Genomic DNA, 13,062 nt, shown 5'->3' on the forward strand with positions numbered 1-13,062 from the left:
ACCAGCTGCATCCCACCATGGAGGTGTCTGGGAAAGACAGATACGCACCGTAAGAAAACTACTCAGTTCTGTACTGAAGCTGCAAGTGCTTGACGACGAGGGACTTCAAACCGTTCTGTGTGAGGTTGAAGCCATCATTAATGACCGACCGATAACTAAGACATCAGATGATCCCAATGACCTCGAAGCCCTGACCCCGAACCACCTGTTGTTGTTGAAAACACAGCCAGTCATGCCCCCGGGAGTCTTCAAAAAAGATCTGTATGCACGTTGGAAGTGGAGGCAAGTTCAGTATATGTCAGACCTTTTCTGGACCAGATGGACAAGAGAATACTTACTTCTGCTACAGGAGCGTCAAAAATGGTCCAAAGTAAAGAGGAACTTCATTGCCGGAGACATCGTCTTAATCGTGGATGATTCAGCCCCTAGAAATTCTTGGTTGATGGGAAAAATAATTAAGACCATGCCAGACTCCAGAGGCGTTGTTCGTCGCGTTTGTTTGCAAACCAAGACCAGTACCCTGGAAAGACCGATCACAAAGCTCTGCCTGCTACAAGAAGCAGCGTGAAAGATTCCTGAACAAAAAAAAGTGGACATTTATATTGTAAATATGTTGAACTCATTAGTTTATGACTCTTACGAATGTTTGAGTAATTGATATGCTTCATGTGCCTAGTCAATTAGGGGCCGGAATGTAAGAGTCATGAAAGTTTAAGAAAGAAAATACTTTAAAATATTGGTTAAATAGTATAATACAGTTAATTTACCTGACTGACTTATTGTATTGAGAAACCCCCTCTTTTCTTGTTACAATAGTATAGGCTGAGTGACCTCCTTTATTCTTGCTACAATGGTACAGTCCTTAAGCTTGTCACATGGTATCCAGCCATTTTACAGCTCAAGCACCACGAGGCTGGAGAAGGCAGAAGCTTTGAGGGCTGGAGCAATACAGTTTTTGACTGTGTTCGTTTAAACGTGTTTTGCTTTGTAATTCTGTTTGTAAGGTGTTACAGTAAACAGTTCAAAGACAAAGTTATGGTTTGGAACGTTTTATTTCAACACGCGTCTACTCGTTGCTAAAGCCTCAAAGCTCAGTGGCTGCATGTTTGGAAATTACGAAGCGCCACTACAACGAGATCTGTTTTCTAAAAAACTCGCATTTGGGGCGGTTAGCTCGGAGCCCATATTCCTGCAATCTAGTGAGCACCTGCTCCAGGTTGGCAAGGTGATCACTGTCATTTTCGCCCGTGACCAGGATGTCGTCCAAATAACACTGGGTCCCTGAGATCCCTTGCAGGACTTGTTCCATTGCCCTCTGCCAAATAGCCGGAGCTGATGCTACCCCGAATACCAGCCGGTTGTATTGGTAGAGACCTTTATGGGTGTTGATTGTGAGGTATTTTTTTGATGCTTCTTCTACCTCCATTTGCAGATACACCTGGGCCAGATAAATCTTAGTGAAGCGTTTCCCTCCAGATAGCGAGGCGAAAATATCTTCAATCCGCGGAAGTGGATATTGTACGGCGTGAAGGACCGGGTGCACTGTTACCTTAAAGTCCCCACAGATGCGAACCTTCCTTGGTTCCCCAGGCGTGCTGCTCAACGAGTTTTTCATCACAGGGACGATGGGTGTAGCCCACTCGCTCCAGTCTACCTTGGAGAGTACACCTGAACGTTCCAGACTCTCCAGCTCTGCTTCGACGGCTGGGCGGATCGCATAAGGTACCGGTCTGGCCTTAAAAAATTTTGGGCTTGCGTTTTCTTCAATTTTAATCATCGCTGTCATGCCTTTTAGTGTTCCGAGTCCTTGCTGGAACACTTCTTTCGCGTCAGTTAGGATCTTTGACAGTCGCCCAGGTGTGACGTCGTCATCCTTTTTGTCAGCCACAGTCAGTGCCTGTATGGAATGCCAATCCAGTTGTATTTTCCGGATCCATTCACGTCCCAGTAATGGTGGTCCACCATTTTGCAATACATACAGGTCTAGTTTTGGTGTTTCCTTACCGTTATATATAACAGTCACCCTTATTTTTCGTTGGGGTAGACTTTTTGCCCCGTGTACGTCTTCAAAATAATTTTTGTGTCTCTCAAGGGTATGTGTGAGAATAGCTGCTCGTAGTCCCGTCGGTTTATGACTGTTAGGGCTGATCCTGTGTCCAATTCCATCTTTACCTGGACTCCTGCTATCTTGAGAGTGACCCAAATGGTTCGGTGATCCTCCGTTGTGATCACATTATGTAGTTTCAGACAACTCAGTTCCCTGCTTTCGGAGTCGTTACCACTCTTTTGTTCGTCTGAACTATTCTCCGTCATCTTATGTACCTTCTTGTACTTTCCTTTGGTAGGTTTCTTATTGCTGGTTTTCTTTCCCGACCTGCAGACTCGTGCTATGTGTCCTACTTTTCCACACTGTCTGCACAATTTGTCTTTGAACCAGCAATCATTATGGTCGTGTGTTGTTCTGCCGCAGCGATAGCACTTCTCTGTTCCATATGACATTTTGTTTGTGCCATATTCTTGCGGTCTCTGTTGTATCTGCAGCGCCCCGTGCTGCTGCTTCATATGATACCGCAATGCTGAAAGCCTTTTCCAGCGTAAGGTCCTTTTCAGATAAAAGCCGTTTCTGGGTTCCTTCACTTTGAAGCCCACACACAAACTTGTCCCTTAAGGTATCTGCCAGTCCCACTCCAAACTGGCAGTGTTTCGATAGTTTGCGCAGTTCTGTTAAATAATCAGCATTGCTTTCATCCTTATGCTGGTTCCGTTTGTGAAACTTAAATCTTTCTGCTATCAGCAGCGGTGTGGGGTTTAAATGTTCCTTTAGTATCGTTACTATGTCTTCAAAACTCTTTTCCATTGGCTTCATTGGGGTTACTAGATTTCGTAATAAACCATACGTCTTTGCACCCATTAAATTTAACAATACCGACGCTTTCTTGTCATCTGACACCTCATTTGCCTTGCAGTACACCTCTATTCGTTCGACATATGTAGTCCAATCTTCGACTTCATTGTCAAATGCGGTGATACTGCCACTCTTTGGCATTTTGGGTGTGGTTTAAAATGGCGTCTCCCAATGGCTTAAAATGGCATCTCCCACGCTTTCCTTCCTCCCCCGCTGCTGCCAACGCCGCTCCCGGCAGTTCTCGTGGCAATGGCGGCGCCCTGTAGCTTTCGCGTGCTTCTCCTGCGCTGCTGCCAATGCCACTCTCGGCGGTCCTCGTGGCAATGGCGGCGCCTCGCGGGTTTCTGCGCGTCTCTCTCTCCCTCTCTCCGACGCTGCTCGGCCCCTGAACACCGGCTGCGCCCTGTGCACTCTGCCCTCTCTCTCTCTCCCCCGTCGACGCTGCTCAGCCCTTTGCTGTGCCGCTCGGTCGGGCTCTAGCCCGCCGCTGTCCGGGAAGGGTCTGCGCACTACCTGTTGCCAGCCCGTTTCGCTGGACCACCTTGACTGGAAAGCCAAGCCTGGCTCTCGACAGCCTCCCCCGCAATTCTCGAGTCTCTGCTGGATGACTGGGCGGTTGCCCGTGGTCGACGCCCGAGTCTCTGGCCTTGACCTCCAATCCACTGATCTCCAGGAACGAATCCCCGGGAGGTGATGCAGAGTTGCAGGTAGTTTCGAACCTGCCTCGTCGCCAATGTTGCATCCGTGTATAATAAGACACAGACTGCGGAGAACGGTACAACAGGTGTTTACTCAAAGTGGCTCACACTGCAACTGATCTGTACAGATTACTACTCAGTGCTATATACAGGTGTGGTCACTGCCGGTACTGCAGTATACATGAGCTGTAAAACATAGTTCCCCCCTTAAAGGTATATACATTACACTATGTAATCTGCAAAGTGAGAGAATGTCAAGGATCATTGGTGTAGTAAAACAGATAGAAAGAAAGAAAGAAAGAAAAGCCATGATGTTACTGAATGGCGGAGCAGGTTTGAGGGGCCATATGGCCGACTCTTGCTCCTATTTTTTATGTTCTTAGAGAAAGACTTGCAATTATATGGCGCCTTTCACGACCTCAAGACATCCCAAAGCACTTTAAAGCCAATGAAGTACTTTTGAAATGTAGTCCCGATTTAAATGTAGGAAATGTGGCAACCAATTTGCACACAGCAAGCTCCCACAAACAGCAATGAGATAAATGACCAGATAATCTGTTTTTTTGGTGATATTGGTTGAGGGATAAATATCGCCAAGGACCCTGGGGAGAACTCCCCTTGCTCTTCTTCGATATAGTGGCTGTGGGATCTTTTACGTCCACCTGAGAGAGCAGGCGGGACCTCTGACAACGCAGCTCTCCCTCAGTACTGAACTCGGAGTGTCAGCCTGGATTATGTGCTTAACTATCTGGAGTGGCAGGTACACCACTTTTTCCTTTGCAGAGTTAGGAATGAGGATTCAGCAGTGGGGTAGATTTTCAGTGGGTTATTGTAACGGCTGTCTTTATAACAGGCTGATCCGCGATGCCAGTTTTACACCTGATCAGCAAGTCGAAAAGCTACCCGACTGTTTAATCCTCATTAATATACATCACATGTGCGTCCGTGCATGGTTCTGATAATCTCGATTGCTGCAAAGCTTACTGTGCATCATTCTGGGCACCGCACCTTAGAGCGGATTTATTGGCCTTGGAAGGAGTGCAGTGCGGATTCACCAGAATGTTACCAGGGCTCCAAGGGTTAGATTATGAGGAGAGATTACATAAACTAGGCTTGTATTCCCTGGAATATAGAAGGTTAAGGGGTGATTTGATTGAGGTTTTTAGGATTTTGAAAGGAATCGATGGGGTAGTTAGAGAGAAACTTTTTCTGCTGGTGGGGGAGTCTTAAGACAAGGGGACATAACCTTAAAATCAGAACAAGCCATTCAGGAGAGAAGTTAGGAAACATTTCTGCGCTCAAACGGTGATAGAAGTGTGGAACTCTCTCCCACAAGAAGCAGAAGAAGCTAGCTCAATTAATAATTTTAAATCTGAGATCGATAGATTTTTGCTAGCCAAGGGTATTAAAGGGGATGGAGCCAAGGCAGGTGGGTGGAGTTAAGATCAGCTATGATCTCACTGAATGGTGGAACAGGCTCGAGAGGCTGAATGGCCTACTCCTGTTCCTATGTTTCTAAGTGGTGCTAATCCCTCCTGAATGGTGACCTGTTAATAGCTCTCAAATCTTCTGGGTCAGCTCATTTTTATCATTAGCAAGGAAGTAATTGCATATATCCTTGGCGGAGAGACCGAGGTCAAACTCGCCACCTTTTACCATGGCAAGGTGTGAAATTGGCAACCGGACCGCTGCTGCCCGATCTCCGCCCGATCTCCGCCCGTTCTCCACCCGATCTCCGCCCGATCTCCGCCCGTTCTCCGCCCGATCTCCGCCCGATCTCCACCCATTCTCCGCCCGATCTCCGCCCGTTCTCCGCCCGATCTCCGCCCGTTCTCCGCCCGATCTCCGCCCAATCTCCGCCCATTCTCCGCCCGTTCTCCACCCGTTCTCCGCCCATTCTCCGCCCGTTCTCCGCCCGTTCTCCGCCCGATCTCCGCCCGATCTCCGCCCGTTCTCTGCCTGATCTCTGCCCGATCTCCGCCCTTTCTCTGCCTGTTCTCCGCCCGTTCTCCGCCTATTCTCCGCCCGCTCTCTGCCCGACCTCCACCCGTTCTCCGCCCGATCTCCGCCCGTTCTCCGCCCGATCTCCGCCTGATCTCCGCCCGTTCTCCGCCCGATCTCCGCCCATTCTCAGCCCAATCTCTGCCCATTCTCCGCCCGTTCTCCGCCCGATCTCCACCCGTTCTCCGCCCGTTCTCCGCCCGTTCTCTGCCCGATCTCCGCCCGTTCTCCGCCCGATCTCTGCCCGTTCTCCGCTAGTTCTCTGCCCGATCTCCGCCCTTTCTCTGCCTGTTCTCCACCCGATCTCCGCCCATTCTCTGCCCGCTCTCCGCCCGTTCTCCGCCCGATCTCCGCCCATTCTCCGCCCGATCTCTGCCCGCTCTCCACCCGTTCTCCGCCCGTTCTCCGCCCGATCTCCGCCCATTCTCCGCCCGCTCTCTGCCCGCTCTCCGCCCGTTCTCCGCCCATTCTCCGCCCGATCTCCGCCCGTTCTCCGCCCGTTCTCCGCCCGATCTCCGCCCATTCTCTGCCCGCTCTCCGCCCGATCTCCGCCCGTTCTCCGCCCATTCTCCGCCCGATCTCCGCCCGTTCTCCGCCCGATCTCTGCCCAATCTCCAACCGTTCTCCAACCGTTCTCCAACCGTTCTCCGCCCGATCTCCGCCCGATCTCCATCCATTCTCTGCCCGATCTCTGCCTGTTCCTCTCCCGTTCCACGCCCGACAGAAGAGAGTGGAAATTCCCCCCGTGTATATTCCTGGTGCAAAAAGCCACAGAGAGAAGTTTGCAGATTATTGCAAAGTGATTTTTCCTCTCTGATACTTAGTTCTCCCTGTGTCCTATTTTCAAAACTATTGATTCCTAAATAAAATGAGCATAAAGTTTGAACTTAAGTGAATAAATCCCTGTTATGGCTTTTAAATTAGTTAATCCACCTTCCTTTTCCCACTTGACAGTGATTTGAAATAAACCAGCAGTGAAATCCGGCAGAGATAATGTGCAGATTGAAAATTAATCAGTGCATTTTCCAAAACAGCTGGAATTGAGACAGTAATTTCTATAGTCATCTAATTGCCATAAGAGACTGTTTAATTTGCAGCCCACATGTACTATTCTGTGAGATATTATTACTGGGTTCTGCTCTGTCCAACCGGCACTGCAGGCAATGAGGCACTTTCACTAATAAAGTGAATCTGCATTTTGCGTATAGAGAGACTGAAAAGAAAAACAGAAAGACTTGCATTTCTCCAGCGCCTTTCACGACCACCGGACGTCCCAAAGCGCTTTACAGCCAATGAAGTGCTTTTGAAGTGTAGTCACTGTTGTAATGTAGGATTGGATGGTTAACTGTGTAGATGGGACAAGAACAGTATTGGTTTAGAAAAGCCTTTGTATTTTGGTCATGGGGACTGTTGGATCCATCAGTTGTGATGTCCACTTCTTTAAGGCGATGCTACTTGAACTAGATCAGAATGAGAGGGCAGTGAAAAGCTCGTGGTCAGGAAGCACTTCTTCAGGACGTTGGGAGGCACTTCACTCAAGAAAGAAAAAGATAGAAATTTTAAAATTCTCATCATAATACAGTAAAATAAAAACAAGGTTTTTGCTAATCTCATTTCAAAGATTGGACTGTGTCATTATACACCCCAAGCAACATTTCTTATTATAGTTCTGTGACTTTTTATAAATTTTATGTAAGTTCAAAGATGTACGACAGAAGACTGGAAAAGGGTAAAAAGGAAACTACTGCTTTAGGTTTCGGGTCTGCCACAGGTATTCACTCAGCTATGCTGGCACTGGTCACTTCCGTAAGTGGTCTGAGCACCTTATGTTCAGGAGTGTGCCCATATTGTCCTGGAGTATAAAAGGTTAAAGAGTGATTTGATTGAGGCTTTTAGGATTTTGAAAGGAATTGATAGGGTAGATGGAGAAAAACTTTTTCCACAGGCGGGGGAGTCTAGGTTAAGGGGCTATATTATAATTATATATTAGTGTAATCCACAGTATGCAACAGGATCATCTTGTGATCTGAGCTGGATATTGTGTCTTTTTTACATGTGCCCTTACGTGCTTCTCCAGTCTTTGACAAGGCAGACTAAGAAACATTTTAATGAGATGAGGACTGGGGTAAATCCTTAAGCTACTTTATTTTATAGACAGCAAGAGATCTACAGAACAGTCAAAGCTAAACCCATTGCCTTCACATAATCTTACTCAACAAAATTAGAAAAATATAAACCTCACGCCCTGTCCCTTCTGTGGTCAACTGCAGAAAATGGCCTCCTACACCTTAACTCCCAGCTCCGGTCCCCAGGCTTATATGAGGGTCAGCTGTGGCTCAGTTGATAGCACTCTTTTCTACTCTGAGTCAGAAGGTTGTGGGTTCATGTACCCACTCCAGAGACTTGAGCACAAAAATCTGGGGAGTGTAGTACTGAGGGAGCGCTAACACTGTTGGAGGTGTCATCTTTCGCATGAGATGCTAGGCCAAGTCTGGCTTCTCTGGTGGACGTAAAGGATCCCATGGTACTATTTCAAAATAGAGCAGGGGAGTTATCCCCGGTGTCCTGGCCCATATTCCTCAATCAATATCACTTAAAAAAGAACAGATTATCTGGTCATTATCACCATTGCTGTTTGTGGGAGCTTGCTGAGTGCAAATTGGCTGCTGCGTTTCCTACATTATAACTGCGACTACACTTCAAAAAGTACTTCATTGGCTGTGAAGGGCGCTATATAAATGCAAGTCTTTCTTTCCTGCTGGCTCCTGTTTAAAAGCTGAATGACTGCCCGTGTCTCTAATCTTTCATACGCTCCCCAAGCAATCACAGGGTGTGGAATGGCTGGGCTGCTGATTACTTCCCCGTTCGGGAATCCACCAGTGGACCTGTCACGCAAACAAGCGGAATAGCCTCTCTTCCTCCAAGGGCATATTCTCAGCAGACTCCTGACACTGTGTGCGCGGGTGGACCGGAAACTCACTCTCAGAGTTGAGATGCTTTCACCTCACCAGAAGCCTAATCTGCATTTCACAGCTCTGCCGTTCTGTGAGTCTAACGCCTTACTCCTTACATTTTAATTTAAATGCAACATTTTTAGTATAAATTACAATGAGATCCGCCCCCCCCCCCCCCCCCCGTAGATGGCTCAGTCAGAAATGATGACCTCCTTAAATGCTGGAAATGTGAAGTAAAAGAGGAAGGGCTCACTAAAAAGAGTTGGCCTTTCCTGTGAACATTTGGAACCGTGTTTAGTTTCTGCTGTAATCGTTTTAAAATTAAAATTAACTCTTGCGAGTGGCCAGTATGTCTGAGGACAAAGAACCTTTCCCGTGCCAGGCTATTCTGCTGACAGACTCTCTGCGGGGGAACTGAAGCAGCAATGTAATTTCCTGAGAGACCGGTGTCCTTAAAATAACCCGAGAAAAGTTTTCACTTTTTAGCTGTTCTTGCTGATGGGTTCATAAAATGCCTCCATCTTTTTTTCATGCTTTATATATTCAGTCTGGCTTCCTATTTCAGCCCCTTGCATTAAAAGTGATGTTAATGGTGCTGAATAATCAAAAAAAAACATTGTCAGCATTGGGGAATGGGATCATTTTCTATTTTGGGCACCCAGTCTCAGGAAACATGCCTAGGTGAAGTAGAGCATGATTAGGTACAGAGTAAAGTTCCCTCTGCTGCAGCAGTGAAACCTTTTTCCAAAATTCATCGCCCATCCTTACAGCCTCCCTGAGTGAGATTGTCATTTTGCTGGCCAGTGGCTTGGTGTGGGCACACGCCCTAGAATGACACTGCACAGAAGGAGGCCATTCGGCCCATCGTGTCTGTGCCGGCTCTTTGAAAGATTCTCTCCAATTGTCCCACTCCCCCCTGCCCTTTCCCCATAGTGCTGCAAATTTTTCCCCTTCAAGTATTTCTCCAATTCCCTTTTGAAAGTTACTGTTGAATCTGCTTCCACCGCCCGTTCAGGCAGCGCATTCCAGATCACAACAACTCGCTGCGTAAAAGAATGTCCCCTCGTCTCCTCTCTGGTTCTTTTGTCAATTACCTTCAATCTGTGTCCTCTGCTTACCGACCCTCCTGCCACTGGAAACAGTTTCTCCTTATTTACCCTATCAAAATCCCTCATTATTTTGAACACCTCCATCAAATCCTCCCCCATATCCTTCTCTGCTCCAAGGAGAACAATCTCAGCTTTTCCAGTCTCTCCACATAACTGAAGTCCCTCATCCCCGGGACCGTTCTAGTAAATCTCCTCTGCACCCTCTCCAAGGCCTTGACATCCTTAGTAAAGTGTGGTGCCCAGAACTGGACACAATACTCCAGCTTGGGCCAGATTGGGAGTGCTATAAATTCAATTCACATATGACTCTTATAACCAGCAGGGAGAGGAGAACATTCATCCTATGAGTCTGGGCTGGTCTTCGATGGGTGTCTGTTGTGGGAAATCACCACTTGGAGTGAGACGTCACAATCCATCGACCCGACCTTTATTACAAGCTAGCAGGGGAGCGGTGTGGCTATCTGCCACCACCAACTCAGCTTGATACAATTACAGCAGCATATTTATAGAGAGTACATGGTCGTATCCCACTCCATACATGGGCGTGTTCCGAGTAGTATCGTGTGCAGAGTGCCATGTGCATAGGGTCCATAGACTAAGCCTTGGGCTCCAGGATGTCCTTGATACACTGGTAGCCCACCGGCCCAGTGGTCACGAGTTAGGTAGCTGGTTTCCTTACACAATGGTGAAGGCCGATGTCCACTCGTTATCTTGAGTTATGACATCCTGCTATTCTGCTACATGCCTTGGTTATCCTGTTTATGTGCACTCGTCCCTCTGCACAATGGCAGATCTAAATAATATTGGGGCAGTAATTCCTCCCCAAACGCGTGAGTACGGAAGGGGTACTCACGCGTCTGGCCGGAGGAAATGCCGGTTTTCAGCATGCACAGCGCATGCGCTGAAAACTGGCATTTCCTCTCCTCTAACCCAAGAGGTGAAGAGGCTAGCACGTGCGCTGTAGGGGGCAGCGCGTGCGTCTTGGATTTCCTCTGTTTTGGGGGATTTGCGCATGTGTAAAGGCCTCCGGTCTTTACGCTTGTAAAAAGCACACGTAAGTATTTATTTTTACAGGTAAGTGGTGTTTTAGTGCAATTTAGACATTTTTTTCCCACAGGTTTATTATTTTAAAGAATCTACAATAAGGTAAGTTTAGTTTTAGACCCTTTTTATTAAAAATTTATTTTTTTCAAAAAAAAATTATTGTTTAAATTATTTTTTTAAACTTATTTATACTTAATTTAATGATTGGGATGTTTTTTAAATTTTTATTTAAAGTTTAAATAGTGTTTTGGGCCCCTGTAGTTTTCATGAGTTTGACAGTTCTTACTCTCAAACTCATGAATGAACCTTCCCCTCCCCTGATTGGTTGTACAGTGCTCACCTGATCCCAGCCGGCACATCGCACTAACTACGCCGCTGGATCAGGTAAGCACTGCGCGCTGACATCTGAACCGGGCCAGTGACAGGAAATGCAAGCGGGCCCGGGCTTCAGATGTCAGCGCGCAGGGTGAGTGCAGATCGGGGGCTTGCACCTGCGGGAAGCCCCTGACACCAAGTTCTGGGCCATTATGTTAGCATCCATAAATGGTTACTTATTCATCTTAGCTCTTTATACTTTACATTCATACATTGTGCTTAATACATTTCAAAACATATAATCCATGAATTCATTTTAAGGTACATACTCTATTCCCTCAACAATGTCACATTAAATAGTTCATCTGAGGAAGTGACTGAGTAACTCCCAGAACTCAAGGAACTCGCTTCAATGGTAACTGTAAGGAGTCGCACTAAAATCAAACACCTTCTCCAGGCCTCACCCAATCCTCACCCTTAACTGTGTCACAATCACACAAAAAAAAACTTCATCAGGAAAAGCTGAACAGGCTGGGGCTAGAAAAGAGAAGCCGAAGGGGGTGACCAGATAGAGGTCTTTAAGATTACGAAGAGGTTCGAAAGAATAGACGTAGAGAAGATGTTTCCACGTGTGGAGGGAGAGACCAAAACTAAGGGCCATCAGTATAAGAGAGTCACTAATAAATCCAATAGGGAATTCCGGAGAAACTTCTTTACCCAGAGAGTGGTGAGAATGTGGAACTCGCTGCCACAGGCGAATAGCAGAGATGCATTTAAAGATGCAGATGAGGGAGAAAGGAATTGAGGGTTGTGCTGATGGGGTGAGATGAAGATGGGTGGGAGGAGGCTGGTGTGGAGCAGAAACACCGGCACGGACCTGATGGGCTGAATGGCCTGTTTCTGACCTGTACATTCTATGTAATTCTACGGACACGCCACTGAAATTACATTTTCTTCCATGACCTTGCGATCTGCTGAATATTTCTGGCCAGCAATTTGCTCCTGACCAGTGGTTATTTTTTGCTATAAAATGCAAAGAAGAGCAACCTGGAGTTGGTAAAACAGCATGTCCGAACCTTAGCAAGGCCTTTCCTGGGCCTTCGATAAGACGCCTGTCGCTTTAATTTGAACGAGATCTCCTTTCAATCCAACAGGTGCGGAACAGCAAAGCGAGTGGCTACTGCTTGGACCAAGGCTCGGAGGAGGAGGACCGAGCTATTCTATATCCATGTCATGGCATGACCTCACAGGTAGGAGCATCGTTCCACGCGCAGCTCTTTCACTTTATTTAAGATGTGCGGAAGAGAGCCCTTTGCTCAGTCTCTGGGTTATTTGATTTTAAAAAATATCTTTTCAAAGATATGTCTTATCTGTCAAATTGGATATTTTTACATCAGACTTGAGCACATAATTCCAGAGCCAATCAATGCACATTGTGAAAACTATTCTAATCCAATACATTTTTATTCGTTCACGAGATGTGGGTGTCGCTGACAAGGCCAGCGTTTATTGCCCTTGAACAACTTGCTAGGCCAGGGGGCAGTTAAGAGTCAACCACATTGCTGTGGGCTCTGGAGTCACATATAGGCCAGACCGGGTAAGGGCAGCAGATTTCCTTCCCTAAAGGACATTAGTGAGCCAGATGGTTTTTTTTAACGACAATCTGGTAGTTTCATGGTCACCATTACAGATACTAGTAATTATTCCAGATTTACTTAATTAATGGAACTTAAATTCCCCAGGATTTAGAATTCATGTCTCTGCCGAATCCTTAGTCCAGGCCTCTGGATTACTAGTCCAGTAACATGACAGGTTGACGATCCCTTATCCGAAAACCTTGGGACCAGCTGTGTTTCGGTTTTCGGAAATTTTCGGATTTCAGAAGGTGTTATTTCAGACTGGGAAACTCTGAACATTAAATTAATTTGGTAATTAGTATTTGTATTTAATATAAATTTTAAAAGTTCAGGCTACCTCTTGCGACTGTTCCGTGTCTCATTCCCCTTCCTGCTTCTCTGTGCTGCCGCTCACAGTTT

At 46.7% G+C, this 13,062-nt stretch overlaps 1 protein-coding gene across 1 annotated transcript in view; it reads left to right on the plus strand.

The window, feature by feature from the left end:
* galnt9 (polypeptide N-acetylgalactosaminyltransferase 9) overlaps window positions 1–13,062 on the plus strand; it is a 382,222-nt gene that overhangs the window by 252,322 nt on the left and 116,838 nt on the right. The window contains exon 9 of the mRNA XM_086011929.1: window positions 12,181–12,276. Coding sequence (XP_085868055.1) covers window positions 12,181–12,276 — 96 coding nt within the window. The remainder of the gene's footprint in view (window positions 1–12,180; window positions 12,277–13,062) is intronic.

This window comes from Somniosus microcephalus, chromosome 19, assembly GCF_052327205.1.
Source record: "Somniosus microcephalus isolate GS21.2 chromosome 19, FLI_Smic_1.0, whole genome shotgun sequence".
Lineage (NCBI taxonomy): Eukaryota > Metazoa > Chordata > Chondrichthyes > Squaliformes > Somniosidae > Somniosus > Somniosus microcephalus.